The 13211-nt window shown below is 45.0% G+C and overlaps 1 protein-coding gene across 1 annotated transcript in view; it reads right to left on the reverse strand.

The window, feature by feature from the left end:
* Nucleotides 1-13211, reverse strand: part of DRC1 (dynein regulatory complex subunit 1) — a 45946-nt gene that overhangs the window by 14782 nt on the left and 17953 nt on the right. The window contains exons 4-10 of the mRNA XM_019943354.3: nucleotides 12832-13015; nucleotides 12117-12254; nucleotides 11031-11117; nucleotides 10316-10438; nucleotides 2413-2552; nucleotides 1289-1423; nucleotides 715-947 (exon numbers count right to left, since the gene is read on the reverse strand). Coding sequence (XP_019798913.2) covers nucleotides 715-947; nucleotides 1289-1423; nucleotides 2413-2552; nucleotides 10316-10438; nucleotides 11031-11117; nucleotides 12117-12254; nucleotides 12832-13015 — 1040 coding nt within the window. The remainder of the gene's footprint in view (nucleotides 1-714; nucleotides 948-1288; nucleotides 1424-2412; nucleotides 2553-10315; nucleotides 10439-11030; nucleotides 11118-12116; nucleotides 12255-12831; nucleotides 13016-13211) is intronic.

Below are 13211 nucleotides of genomic sequence, written 5' to 3' on the forward strand. Positions count from 1 at the left end.
AGCCGACGTGGCCAAAGATGGAATAAGTAGGGCATTAGTAAGGACGATAACTGTAGTAAACCGAAACATCACATTCGTTTAAACCCATGTGTTCATAAGGAAAAATTTAAATAAAACCTCATCGGTCACCTTTAGAAGATGCTAGAGCCCCCGTCTATTTATTCTGAAGACTAGTAAACAGAAAAAAGACTAAGCACTCTCCTGCTTTTCCTGTACAAACTGTATCTCAGGGTAGCAGATAGCTGATGGGGAGAAGATTCTCTTTTCAGAAGGGTTCCAGCTAATAAATGAAGGCAGAATGATGGAACTCAGAACACCATTTTGCTGCAATCCCTAATGCAGTTAATGGATCTTAGACAATGGTTATCAATGGTTGCTAACATCACAAAGGGAGACAACTTGGCATCAGTTTATCCCAATGGAGGTAGGCAACAGTGTATATAGGGAAAATAAAGTGAACTTGAATCTGATCAAGCTTCTAGATCTAAGTACCAGTTTATAATACAGGGGAGAAGGTAAAGCAATAAATTAGAGGAAACTTAAAAGTCATATCAACCAATCATGCTCTCTGGACCTCTTAAGCTATGAAACCTTATCCCCCAGATAAGGGAACTGCTTTCATTTCCCTTATCTGTAAAAGGAGTGGGTTGACCCGATGTTCTCAGAGGGCCCCTCCACTCCAGCTCGAAGATGCTATGACTCTGTTCCAGTCACCTGCTTCCATCAGCACTTCCTCTAAGATTTGCGTGGCCGACTTCCGCTGCTGCTGAGAAATTGGTCCCACATTCTTCAGGAACCAGAAGTCAGGTGCTGTCCAGGGGAGCCCCAGGTGATGGGTATGGATGACCCTGTCTACATCAAAGGCTCTGCTTATCAGATCTTTTGCCTCCTCTTCATTCATCAGCCAAATCTCCCGAAACTGCTTGTCATCAATGAGAGCGAAATGCCTGTGAAGGAGAGTTATTGACCGGGGCCAGCTGATTCCAGTGCCAGGCCAGCCCCCGTCCCCACCCCCAATTAGCAGCAGGGCAAGGACGGAGGCAGAGCTGTGGGAAATCCTGAGCCTGGCCCAATCCCTGAGCCCCTGATTCTCACCTGTGAGAACAAGGCAGGTGACATGCAAGTAAAGGGACAGGAAAGACAGCACAAAGGATTCTCTGGTGCCCTGGTCCAGCTCCCCAGAAGCAGGTGATTTATCAAAGTCTGATGAAATCACCGCCGCTACCAGCTCTACCCCTGCAACCTCTATCCTAGGGCACATGCCTTGGGACCCACGTCCCTGAAATACCTCATGGCTTTCTGCATCTCCTTGAATTGCATCACAAAGCGTTTGTAGTCTGAGGTTAGGGACTGGTTCTCCTCCTGAAACTGCTTTACCTGCTTGTTATATTTTGATCTCAGATTGTTAAGTACATCATGAAGGCTGGGTTGAAGAGGAAAAAAAAAAGTTAGTCTGCAAAAAAAGGAAAAAAAAAAGAGAGATACACTTAATCTCTGGTAGGAGGAATATGGCATTTTTATGTTTTTTGTTTTGTTTTTTTTCTTTTTTTGTGGTACGCGGGCCTCTCACTGTTGTGGCCTCTCCCGTTGTGGAGCGCAGGCTCCAGACGCGCAAGCTCAGTGGCCATGGCTCACGGGCCCAGCTGCTCCGTGGCATGTGGGATCCTCCCGGGCCGGGGCACGAACCCGTGTCCCCTGCATCGGCAGGCGGACTCTCAACCACTGCGCCACCAGGGAAGCCCTATTTTTATGTTTTTATCTCACTTTCATTTGTGGTATTTTCTAATTTTCTATAATGCACATGTACTGCTTCTGTAATTACAAGTTGAGCATTACCCAGATAGCCGGGCACACATGAGAAGTGACACATTGACATAAGTACTTATGTTGGCATTATTTGCAACAGCAAGAGATTAGAAGCCATCGAAATGTGCATCAGTGTGGGACTGGGCAAGTAAATCCTAGCATATCTATGCAGTGGAATACGAGGCAGCTTAAGAAATAATGTGAACCTTCTCTACGAACTGGTATGGAAACATCTTCAAGACATAGAACAGTGTGCATAGAATGCTATCGTTTGTGTAAAAGCAGAAGGGGATGAGACTGTCTATCTGTGTTTGCTTGTACGTGCGTGAGGAAATTCTGGACGAAACAAAAGAAATGAATAATGGTCACAGAGGTGGGACAGAGGACCCAGATAAAGGAGGGATGGGAGACAGACTTTTTGCTATAAACTCTTTTCGGGGTGTGGGGAGGGTAGAACCAGTTGAATGTTTTCCCCCCCCCAAAAAAATATTTTAATAAGAATTGGTTATATTTTTAACAGTTTCTACTCCTACAAAAGAGTACAGACCCATCCCTCTTTTCAGCACAGAAAGGCCCAGAACAAAGACGCTGTGCACGCTAGCTTACCAGTTGATCTTCCTCTTTTGCTGGGATTTAATCACTGTGCTTTCTTCATCTCTCTTCTTCAGCACCTGGAAGCTGTACTCTAACTTCTCTTGGTTTAGCTGATAAGTTGCTTTCATTTGCTGAAGCTGTTGCTCAAGAATCTAAAGTTAAAGTTTAAAAAAATAATCCTAATTGGCCCTGGTACAATTTGTCATGCATGAGGGTCCCTGGTTGTTTGTTCTGCAGTCGTATCAGAGGAACCTTAGGACAAGTGTCTCCACCTGAATTCTTAGAAAATTTATCATTAGAGGCAAACTAAAGGTCAACCAGAAAAAATACAAATCATTCAAGTGCAAGCTAACGTCTACGTGCTTAAAGTCTAAGAGAGATCAGAGTTAGAGCACAGTTCAAGTACAGCTACCTCTCATGCTCTGCTCCAGACCCTTCAGAGAACGAGCAGCCCCACTAGAAAAACCATAAAAGTTAACATGGCCACAAAAAACCTGCAAGGTCCCCACTCTGACCTTCCAGTTGTCAATGTCAGTGTTTAGCAAACCGTGTTCATTTTAAAGGAGGATAGAGGCAACCGTCCTTACTATTTGGATCATCATTAGTTGTGTTCATTCATTCAGCAAATATTTATCGAGTGCCTATTATATGTCTGATGCTTTTCGAGGTGCTGCTGGGAAAACACAGGTGAAAAAGGCCCAGTCCTTCCCTGTCTAGGAGAGGGACAGATGAACAAGCACTGGTGACAAGAAGCAAGATCAGGGTAAGCACAGGTATGGGACCAATGAGAGGAGGGTTCTCCCGGGCCCTGAGGGCAGGGCAGGCGTCCCTGAAAATATGGCATTCGCATGTCTGAGGCCTGGAGAATGAGTAGGAGTTACTCAGGTGGAGGGGAGAGAGGTCTAGAGAGGCAAGGGAAAGCCAGGTGCTTTGGGGAAACCATGAGCAGTTTAGGACGTGAGGTATGAAGCAGGGAGGGAATGGTAGAGATGAGGCTGACAGAGCAGCAGGGCCTGACAGAGCTAGGAGTCTAACGCTTTATCCTTGAAGGCAAAGGAGGGTCACTAAGACGTTAGGGGGAAGAGTAGAATTACTGGTCCACGCAGGGTAGAAAGGTCCTTCTGCAGCTGGTGAAAAGGATTAGGGAGGGGCAAGGCTGGAACAGGGCAAATATACTGGCTCGCTCCTGCCTTTCTCGAATGGAGGTGCAGCAATGGAAGATGCAATTAAGTACAATCAGATCTGGATAAGGCAGCCATGTGACATGCCACATACCACACTCTTTCAAGCCTCCTTCCCGTCTGCCTCCACTCGACTACAGACCCTCCCCAAGGAGTCAACAGAGGAAGGAAGAGATTCCAGACTGCTCTGGGTCATCCTCAAGGAGCAGAACTGGCCAGGAGGTGATAAACGGGAGAACAAAGGCAATCACCCATCATCAGAGGGTGAGTCATTCCCACCTTCCCTGTGGAGTCGGTGATCCCCACACTGTAACTGAGGGAATTAGTCACCTCAGGATCTGTTTAGCTACCCCAGAGATGTTAAATTTTCCATTATGGGACAAGAATTGAATATCTCCTTCAGAACAGAAGGCCTGTTCTATCTCTTCTTTAACAGGTGGTCAGTGAAGAACCATCTTGGTCACCAGGATGATAACTAATTGTACCCCTCAATTTCTCTACTTTCAGTCAAATTTTTATTTACTTTTTTCTAGTTATATGCTTTTCTTTGCAAAAACTTTTCCTCATTGTGAAAGTAATATTTGCTCATTGTAGAAAACACAGAAAGTACAGTAAAGGATAAAGAAGGAGACATAGGAGAAGGGGGAAGAAAAACTACCCATAATTCCACCTCCCAAAGGCAATTTCTGTTGACATACTGGCCTGTTCCTTTCCAGTGTTCCTTACATAATTGAGATGCAACTATACCTACAATTTTATATCCCACTTTTCTCCTTTACTATTACAACTTAAGAATTTTCCATGCCCATCAAGTTTTATTAATATAATTTTAATGGTGCATATTTTTATATTATAATTTACCCTATAGGAAATATTTATGTTTACCATATACCATAATGTTTTACCATTTCCCTACAGTATATACATTTACAAATGTATAAATACATCTATATTGTTTTGATAATCTTCAATATTATAAAATAATGGTGGGAAGAATTACATTTAAAACTTTGGGGGTATTTTGTTTATTTCCTTAAGGTAGGTTCTCAGAAGTGAAGTTCAAAGGCTCTCCACAAAGCAATTTACGGTTCACACCCCACTGGCCGTGTGCAAGTACCCGCATCCCCACCCCGTCAGCTCTCAGCACTGTGCAGGGCAGGCCCAGCCCTCGGGTAGGGAGCTGTCGGGAGCCGCACCGCACTCTCCTGAGCAGGATTAAAGTTTAATTTAGAAATTCCTGACTTGAATATTATCCCAAAGAGCCTATGGAAGGTTCTGAAGGCATAGCCTCAGCTCAAGTGCAATTAGCTGGGGTGGTCCCAGCCTGAGCTACTGCTCCGGGCCCTGGACCCTTCTAGGGATGACTGTGAGTGCCGAGTGGGGAAAGGGACGCTCAGCAATTCTTCCTACAAAGTCATGATGATTTATGCCACCGTGCTCCAAACGAAACCAGCCCACTACTTCAAGTGTGACCAGCCCTGGACACCGGGGAGGCCATTCGTCAACGTGGTTTGGCACAGAAGCGCCATAGAAAAGCTCCTTGTTGGATGGCGACAATCTGAGAAAGGGTGAACACTCACAGAGAAGGAGGGTCTCCAGAGCTGCTCGGGATCTGGAATGACAGTGAATGAGTACCAGGCTTTGCTGGGACGGAGGCACCCAGGAGCCCCATGACCCTGAGTGCCTGGGTGTCTGCTCTGACCATGTCCGGTGACCTCTTTCTTCCTAGAGCTTTGCAATGAGCTCCTGTCACTGAAACAGAATTTCCCAAACTTACTTACTATAGAACAGTTTTTATACTTATTTATACTTATAACACAGCAGGAGCACATGAGTTATAAATGTGAGAGCCCTACCATATGAATTCTCATGTGAATTTCATTCAAAAGGCAGATTATTACATAAAAAAATCATGTAAATAGACTCTATTTTTCCTACAGAACACATCTTGAAAGGAAAAAAATATCACTGGCATCACTTTTTTTGTTGGTCTTGTGAAACCACCACCAATATTTCACCTAGCTGAACACAGTTTACAAAACTCTGAACGAAAGTAACTAGGCCATGTCTTTTTCTTTGTGACCTGAAGGAACTTATAGCACCACACTCTAACCAACTGAGCTAACCAGCCGCTCGATGTGGCCTGAAAGACCTTAAATCTGAGCTGATTTTATAGACGAATATATATATATAATAATTATAATCCGTCACCTGACTGTTTTAATTTAGTGTTCTGCTTGTACACGCACTTGAATTGTATTCGCCGATTTTATTTCCTCTCGTTGAAAACATTTGCCCCTGCTCTTTGCTAATGCTCTTAGGGAACTGACGCCTGGAGGAACGAGCGATGCAGCGTACATACAGATCACACATCAGCCCTCCCTTCACCTCCACTCTGTCCCAAGACCACCACAGGGCGCTTCACGTTCGTGATGCCACTTAGGAGTGGCTGGCAGTGCTGTTGATGAATTTACAGAACTAATCACGGTCTCCTGCCTCTTGCAGTTCCGTGTCTACAGCAGGCAATTACATGAATTCTGTTACTCATTATTTGTTTGCAACACCTTCTGCTCGTGATAATTTTAGTACCGGTGACTCTATTGTTAATTATCACAGGTTTTAGTCTCAATATATAGCTGTCCTTGATTGTCATACATTGAGTATAGTTTCATATTAAAAAATTGTAATCTGAAGTGAGAGAGTGGCATGGACATATGTACACTACCAAATGTAAAATAGATTGCTGGGGGGAGCAGCTGCATCACATAGGGAGATCAGCTCGGTGCTTTGTGACCTCCTAGAGGGGTGGGATAGGGAGGGTGGGAGGGAGGGAGACGCAAGAGGGAGGAGATATGGGGATGTATGTATACGTCTAGCTGATTCACTTTGTTATACAGCAGAAACTAACACACCATTGTAAAGCAATTATACTCCAATAAAGATGTTAAATAAAATAAAGTGTAGATATTTTTAATACCAAAAAAATTGTAATCGGTCTTGTTAAATGCTTGTGCTTATTATTCAATTATCCAGAGGAATTTTGCAATGTTGTACTCCGTGTTCCGAAGACTAATGGCAAAACGTCATGGTTAGTTTGGGGGAATAATTTATAAAGATTACAATCTAACCCGCCACAAAAATCCTTCAATGTTGCACGTACTCCAGGTGTTGATCGCACCTCCCTTTTCCCCTCTTTTTCCTGGGGCAGTAGGAGCAAGGAAGCTGCTTTCTGGAGCCATCTCCTACCCTGGGCTGACGCCGCCGGTTGCCAATACCCACCCAGCAGAATGGAAATTTAGAACAGCCTTTCTCTCTGGCCTTCTCAGATGATTCTAAAGACCCCACTGAGCCTCTTTATCACCGATCTCAACCCTGTGGGGATGGGAGGGAACCCCTGGATTCCATTTGGAACTGCAGACTCTCCATCCCACACTCTTGCTTACCCTTTTCTTCCCTGTTGCTCACTCTTTTATACTATTTACACTATTTATGTAGCTTGCTTTCTCGCTCAAAAGATTGTAAATTCCTTAAGGACAGAAATTGTATCTTATTTATTTTTATGCTTTGCACCCTGTAAGTTCACAATACTTGTTAAATAAATAACTTGTATTTAACTTTTTGTGATGAATATTCTGGTATTAAAGTTGAACTAAACCATTTCACAATTTTAAATGAGCAGGTAAGGCCTAAAAATAAAAACCATTTGCTTCCTGCATCAAGAACTAAGTGTTTCTAGCAGTTTTATTTTGGGGTGGTGGGCAGCAGTGGTAAAATCTTCATTCATTGCTAGTGTGACCTTGCTAGCAGTAAGCACTTGAAAAGTACATCTTCTTATTTTTACTTCTTATGCTTCACCTATCAAACCATATCTATGTGTATTGGATCCTTTGTATTTTTGTGGTTTGCAAAAATTTTAGTTCCATATTTTAGAACTGACACAGTGCTATGAATTAGTGTTAGGAATTGAGCTGCGTGCCGTTATCTTTTTGACAAAAATCGACACTATTTAACTTTACTATCTAGTGAATACAGCTCAGAGGCACTATGATAAAGTTCAGTCTAGTGAAATATTCCACATATTGCAATACGGGTAATCCCTGATTTGATTACCTTTTCCCAGCTAAAGTGTGGAGTGTGGTACAGTGTACTCAACTCTAACATAGGAAGGAACTGTTACACAGAGGAACTGCACACACTTTCCCACTCTGAGAATCTCCATCTGCCTGCCTCCTGCATACCCACACTCCACTGTTAGTCCCTCCAGACAGAGGGAGCCAGGAAAGCCAGGTCTCCCAGGCTACCTGCCTCTCTGCCGCTCACCTCCCTAGTCTCACCCCCTAACCTCTATAATCTCCCCATGTCCCAGAATTTTTTGGCTTCGTTCAAGCATTTGAACATTGGATTAAGAACATGAGGTTCCACTCCTACAGCTCAATAGCAAAAAAATACTCAGTTAGAAAATGGGGAAAGGACCTGAAGAGCCGTTTCTCCAAAGAAGATATGTAGATGGCCAACAGGCACATGAAAAGATGCTCATGACTAATCATCAGGGAAATGCAAATCAAAACCACAATGAGATATCATCTCACACCTATTAGCATGGCTGTTTATCAAAAAACAAAGGATGGCAAGTGTTGGCAAGGATGTGGAGAAAAGAGAATCCTTCTGTGCTGCTGGTGGGAATGCAAATTGGTGCAGCCGCTAAGGAAACAATATGGAGGTTCCTCAAAAAATTAAAAATAGGACTACCATTTGATCCAGTAATCCCACTTCTGGGTATATACCCAAAAAAAATTGATCTCGAAGAGCTATCTGCACTCCCACATTCACTGTAGCATTATTCCCAATAGCCAAGGTATAGAAACAACCTAAATGTCCGATGAAGGACTAATGGACTTTTAAAAAGTGGTATATATACAGTGGCATATTATTCAGCCTTTAAAAGAAAAAGGAAATCCTGCCATTTGTAGCAACATAAATGGACATGCAGGACGTTATGTTAAGTGAAATAAGCCAGACACAGAAAGACAGATATTGCATGATCTCACTTACATGTAGGATCTAAAATAATCAAACTCCTAGAAGCAGAGAGTAGAATTTGCTGGGAGGGACTGCCAGGGGCTGGAGGAGGGGAAGATGAGGAGGTACTGGTCAAAGGGTGCAAAGTTTCAGTTATGTAAGATGAATACATTCTGGAAATGTACAACAGAGGGCTTATGGTTAACAATACTGTACTGTATATTTAAAAATTTGCGAAGAGGGTAGATCTTATATTAAAGGTCTTTACCACAAAAGGAAAAACGAAACAAAAAAGAACATGAGTTTCCATTATTTCACTGTTTGAGGCCAACAGTATGTACTTTCGTCATATAAATGATCGTAGAATCAAGATAACTTGAGAAAGCTTAACAATAGCCATTTTCATTAGAAGTGTAATGTGTGCAGCCCGCAGAAGCAGTGCGGCTTTCTTACAGACTTCTACTGTCCTTTGTCTAACGCTCAGCTCTGTGACATTAATATAAGAAAGGCTCAAGGAAATTCTCAACTGGAAAAATATTTGTAATCTAATAGGGTTTGGGGGCGGGGGTTGCTTTTGTTCAGGCCTTGTCTTGTGGCTTTCGGGATCCTAGTTCCTGACCAGGGACTGCACCCAAGGCCATGGCAGTGAGAGCGCCGAGTCCTAACCACTGGACAGCCAGGGAATTCGCTAACAGGGTTTTTTAATTTAACCTCGTTATATAAAGCTACAAGAGGAGTTAAGACCTGAAATTCTACCAAAGGCTGTGTGGAAAAGCTTTAATCTAACACGTTTTTCTAGAGAAAGACTGAAATGAATAGAACATGAACATGCTTGAATAATAAGACACAATTACATTACATCATCTAAATATAATTAGGGATTTTTTTTTTTTTTAACTGATGTTGAAATACAGAATCCTAGGTTTGGAAAGAACTTTAGAAACCAGAAAAATCTAACCTCCTTCCCACGGCAGGAATCCTTCTTCTACACTGAAGACAGACATAGTCATTCAGTCTGTGAATACTTTATGAGCTAAGGGACTCTTTGTTTTGTGGGCTGACCCTTTTCTGTATTAGACAGTTCTAAGTCTGAGGAGGTTCTTTCTGATGGTGAGTCAGAACCTGCCTTACTGCTACGTTCAACCATCAGTCAGGGGGCTGTGTGGCATGTTGGGAAGGATACAGGCTACTGAGACACACAGAACTGGGTTTCAATCCAGGGCTTACCACTTACCAGATAAGTAGCCTTGTCTCTGAGCCTCAGTTTCCTCGTGTATAAAATGCCATTAGTGATTTCTCCCCTTCACGTGACTGTGAGGGTTAGAGACACTGTGCAGTAAGTGTCTGGGATACGGTAGACACCCATTGGGCGCTGGCTGTCCGAGCACTGGCCGTGTGACACAGCTAGCTACCTGACCCTAGGGCCATTTTCCCTTCACCCCGCGAAAATACACAATTCTCTCAACGGTCCCTCACGTGCCATGGTTTCCAGACCCCTTCAGCATCTTGGCAGTTTTCCACTGGTTTATTAAAGAAAGCATTCCTCCACGTGTATCCTGTACATGAGCTCCTTCAAAGACGATCATTTAAAAGAGAGCAGATAACAAGTAGGGACTGGTTGAATGGACTAGCTCTAGAATATCATGGGTGGTTGCTAAGGAAGAGACATTCACAGGTGCTCTCCGCCTGCTCAGCCGCCCAGACGCGAGTCACACCTGCACGTCCTGCTCCAGCTTGATCTTGATCGTGTTGTACTCTTCGCAGTCCCAGATCCTCTGTTTGTTGAGCTGCTTCTCGTGGTCCTCCACTTTCTTGATGCGGTTCATAAGATACTCCAGCTGAAGGCACAGGGAGACAAGGGGAAGGGCAGGTCCCGTCCCTGTTCCGACTGTGGAGGGAGTGTGTCTGCCCTCAGAACCCCTGTGCCCCAAGGCTTTGAACTCCCAGGTTATGGCTTGTATTGCCTAATGGGGTTCTACTCCAGAAACTCTAAGAGGAAGGCAGACCCTGCAGTCAGACATTTGTATTTCTAAAAAAAAATACCCAGTGGATCTTGGTCATATTATTTCTTTGTTCTTTACGTCTCTGAAATAAAGCGAAAACCCCACACCCTTTAAAATGTGTCTTAAAACATCATTGTGGGCGGCAAATAGCCATGGTTGGGGGAGATACCCAGGAAATAAAGTAGAGAGTGGGAGGACTGTGGAAACCACAGCGGGCTGCACGGGTGGTACTGACCACCACCACGAGAGGGCGCCATCCGCAGTCCCCGCTGGTTAACTAACTGGCAGGTGCAGTCAGGGATGTTGGCCACGGCACTCCTCCCCAAGGTCCAAAAAGGCTAGCAAATTCAGCCCCAAGAGGAGTCACCCCAGACCCCATGGACCACCCTTGACACCCCTGCCCCTCCCCCATCGGCCGCCCCTTGACCTCTTTGGCACTGTGAGCCTGCAGGGCCTGCTCCCATTTCTTCTTATTGCTGGTCAGCAGCTCCTGTCGCTCCACCTCAAATGCTTTCTGCGACCCAGAAGGAAAAGGGCTCTTGTGTCTGTTTTAATTAGGCAGGTCCCACAGCATCAAAGAAATCTCAGACAACAGCACCAGTGCCACATTGCCACCCACAAAGTCAAATCGACTTGCCAAGTTTCATGCAACCAAAAGACTGTGGAATGTGTTGCGTGGAAAGTGTTACGAAATCTATGCTTCACGCGGACTGTGAGAGGAAACGTGCCAGCTGCCCTGTGTCGACTGGATAAGCGAGGCAGGAAGCCAGCGCCTTGCCGTCACAGGGCCAACCCTGGCATGACTTCAGCCGGGACTCGGGTTCGAGCATCGCTATGGCTGGGGCTCCCATGAAGCAAAGGCAGCATGGAGCTCACAGAACAGGGGATGGGGTAGACTCAGGAATGCAGAAATGAGTCTGTAATAATCCAAAGAGACAGGTCCCCACCTCTGGGCTCTCTTCCATTTTGGAAAGGTCTTTCTCGATCTCAATCCTTAACATTTCATGCGAATCCAGAATATTGGATCCTGGATCCTGTTTGGCACGCCCCTTTCCTCTCCCTCCATCCCTGACTGTCATAAACACATCAAATAAATGGCTCACAAATGCCTGTTGCTTCTGGAGCACCAATCTCCCTCCTCCACACCTCTTACCCCTCTTTTATTTTCTTTCCAAGTGCTTATCACACCTGTCAACTTATATACTTAGTAATTTATCTCTATTGTCTAGCTGTCTCCTGCTAGAATACAGGCTTCATCCAGGACTTTTTCCGTGATTGTATCTCCAGCCCCTGGCACAGTGCTTGCCATTTAGTACACTTGCATATTTGTTGGAGGAGTGAATGTATCAATAAGTAAGTGAATGAAACGCTAGAGTAGAGACAGCAATGAGAGGACCAAGACATCTGGGGCCCCTCCCTGGGTGGCTAGGCCACAGGCAGCCACCTCCCAGGGGACTCCTCCCAGGGGTCTCCCAGAGGCAGAGGGCAGCTCTCTCGCATGCCATCACCTCACCTCGATGTATTGGAGCTCCTGGCGAAAGGTTTTCATCACATTTTTCACCTGTTCTTCCATCCTCTCCAGGAGCAGGCAGATGTCACCCGACTGTTTCTTCAAATCCTTCACGTACTGATCATGCTTTGTTTCTAACTCCTAGAGAAGAGCACGTCAAAGGTTGGTCATCAACTGAGACAGAAGCCAGAAGTTGCCAGCCACGCCTCACCCCCGGGGCGGTGGCGGGGGGCGGGGGGGGGGGGGACTTCTCCCATCAGCATCACGCACTAGGAATTATAACTGCACAACGGGAAGGTGCTCGGGAGAGGCTGGGGTGTCTGGAGGCCGTGGGCTCAGCTCGGGGCAAAGTCTCAACGAGCAGCACAGGATCAGACCCCTCAATGACTACTTGCTTCAAATCTCCCTGCAGCCTCCCAGAAAGCCCAGGGTGCTCCAGCTAAGCAATGAATAATATCCTGTGACAAGCCATAATGGAAAAGAACATGAAAGAGAATGTATATATATGTATAAGTGAGTCACTTTGCTGTACAGCAGTAATTAACACAACATTGTAATTCAACCATACTTCAATAAAAAATAAATTTAAAAAAGTGTATTGCCTGAGCTATATCGCATTCTGGGTAACGAAGTAAAGCCTCGGCCTTTCTCCATTCAGGAGAAGCTAACATCCCCCAGCTCCATCCCCGGCAGCCAGGACCGAGGGCCAGGCTCTTGCCTGCTGTAACTCGCTGATCAGCTTGTTCTTATCTTCTACCAGCCCAGCGCAGTGCACCTGCTGGGCGTTGAGCATTTCCCACAGCTCCTGGGGGATCCTCTTCTGTTTGCCCTCCTCCCACTTCATGGCGATCTCATCAAATTTGTCCTGACTGGTCTTGACCTCATTCTCCAGCTTTTCAAGTCTGCAAATACAAACAGCCCAGCTCCTGAGGCTGCCTTCCAAGAAAGCAGTCTGGTTCTCTAGGGTCTGTAAAACAGGCCCAGGTACCCAGCTCTGCCTGAAAACCAAACCGGGCTCTGAGAAATCTTCTTTTAGTTTAATGCTTGACTCCAAGTAACTGAGACCAAATAAACAAAGTGACACATAACAAAAACGGA

Source organism: Tursiops truncatus, chromosome 14, assembly GCF_011762595.2.
Source record: "Tursiops truncatus isolate mTurTru1 chromosome 14, mTurTru1.mat.Y, whole genome shotgun sequence".
NCBI classification, from domain to species: domain Eukaryota; kingdom Metazoa; phylum Chordata; class Mammalia; order Artiodactyla; family Delphinidae; genus Tursiops; species Tursiops truncatus.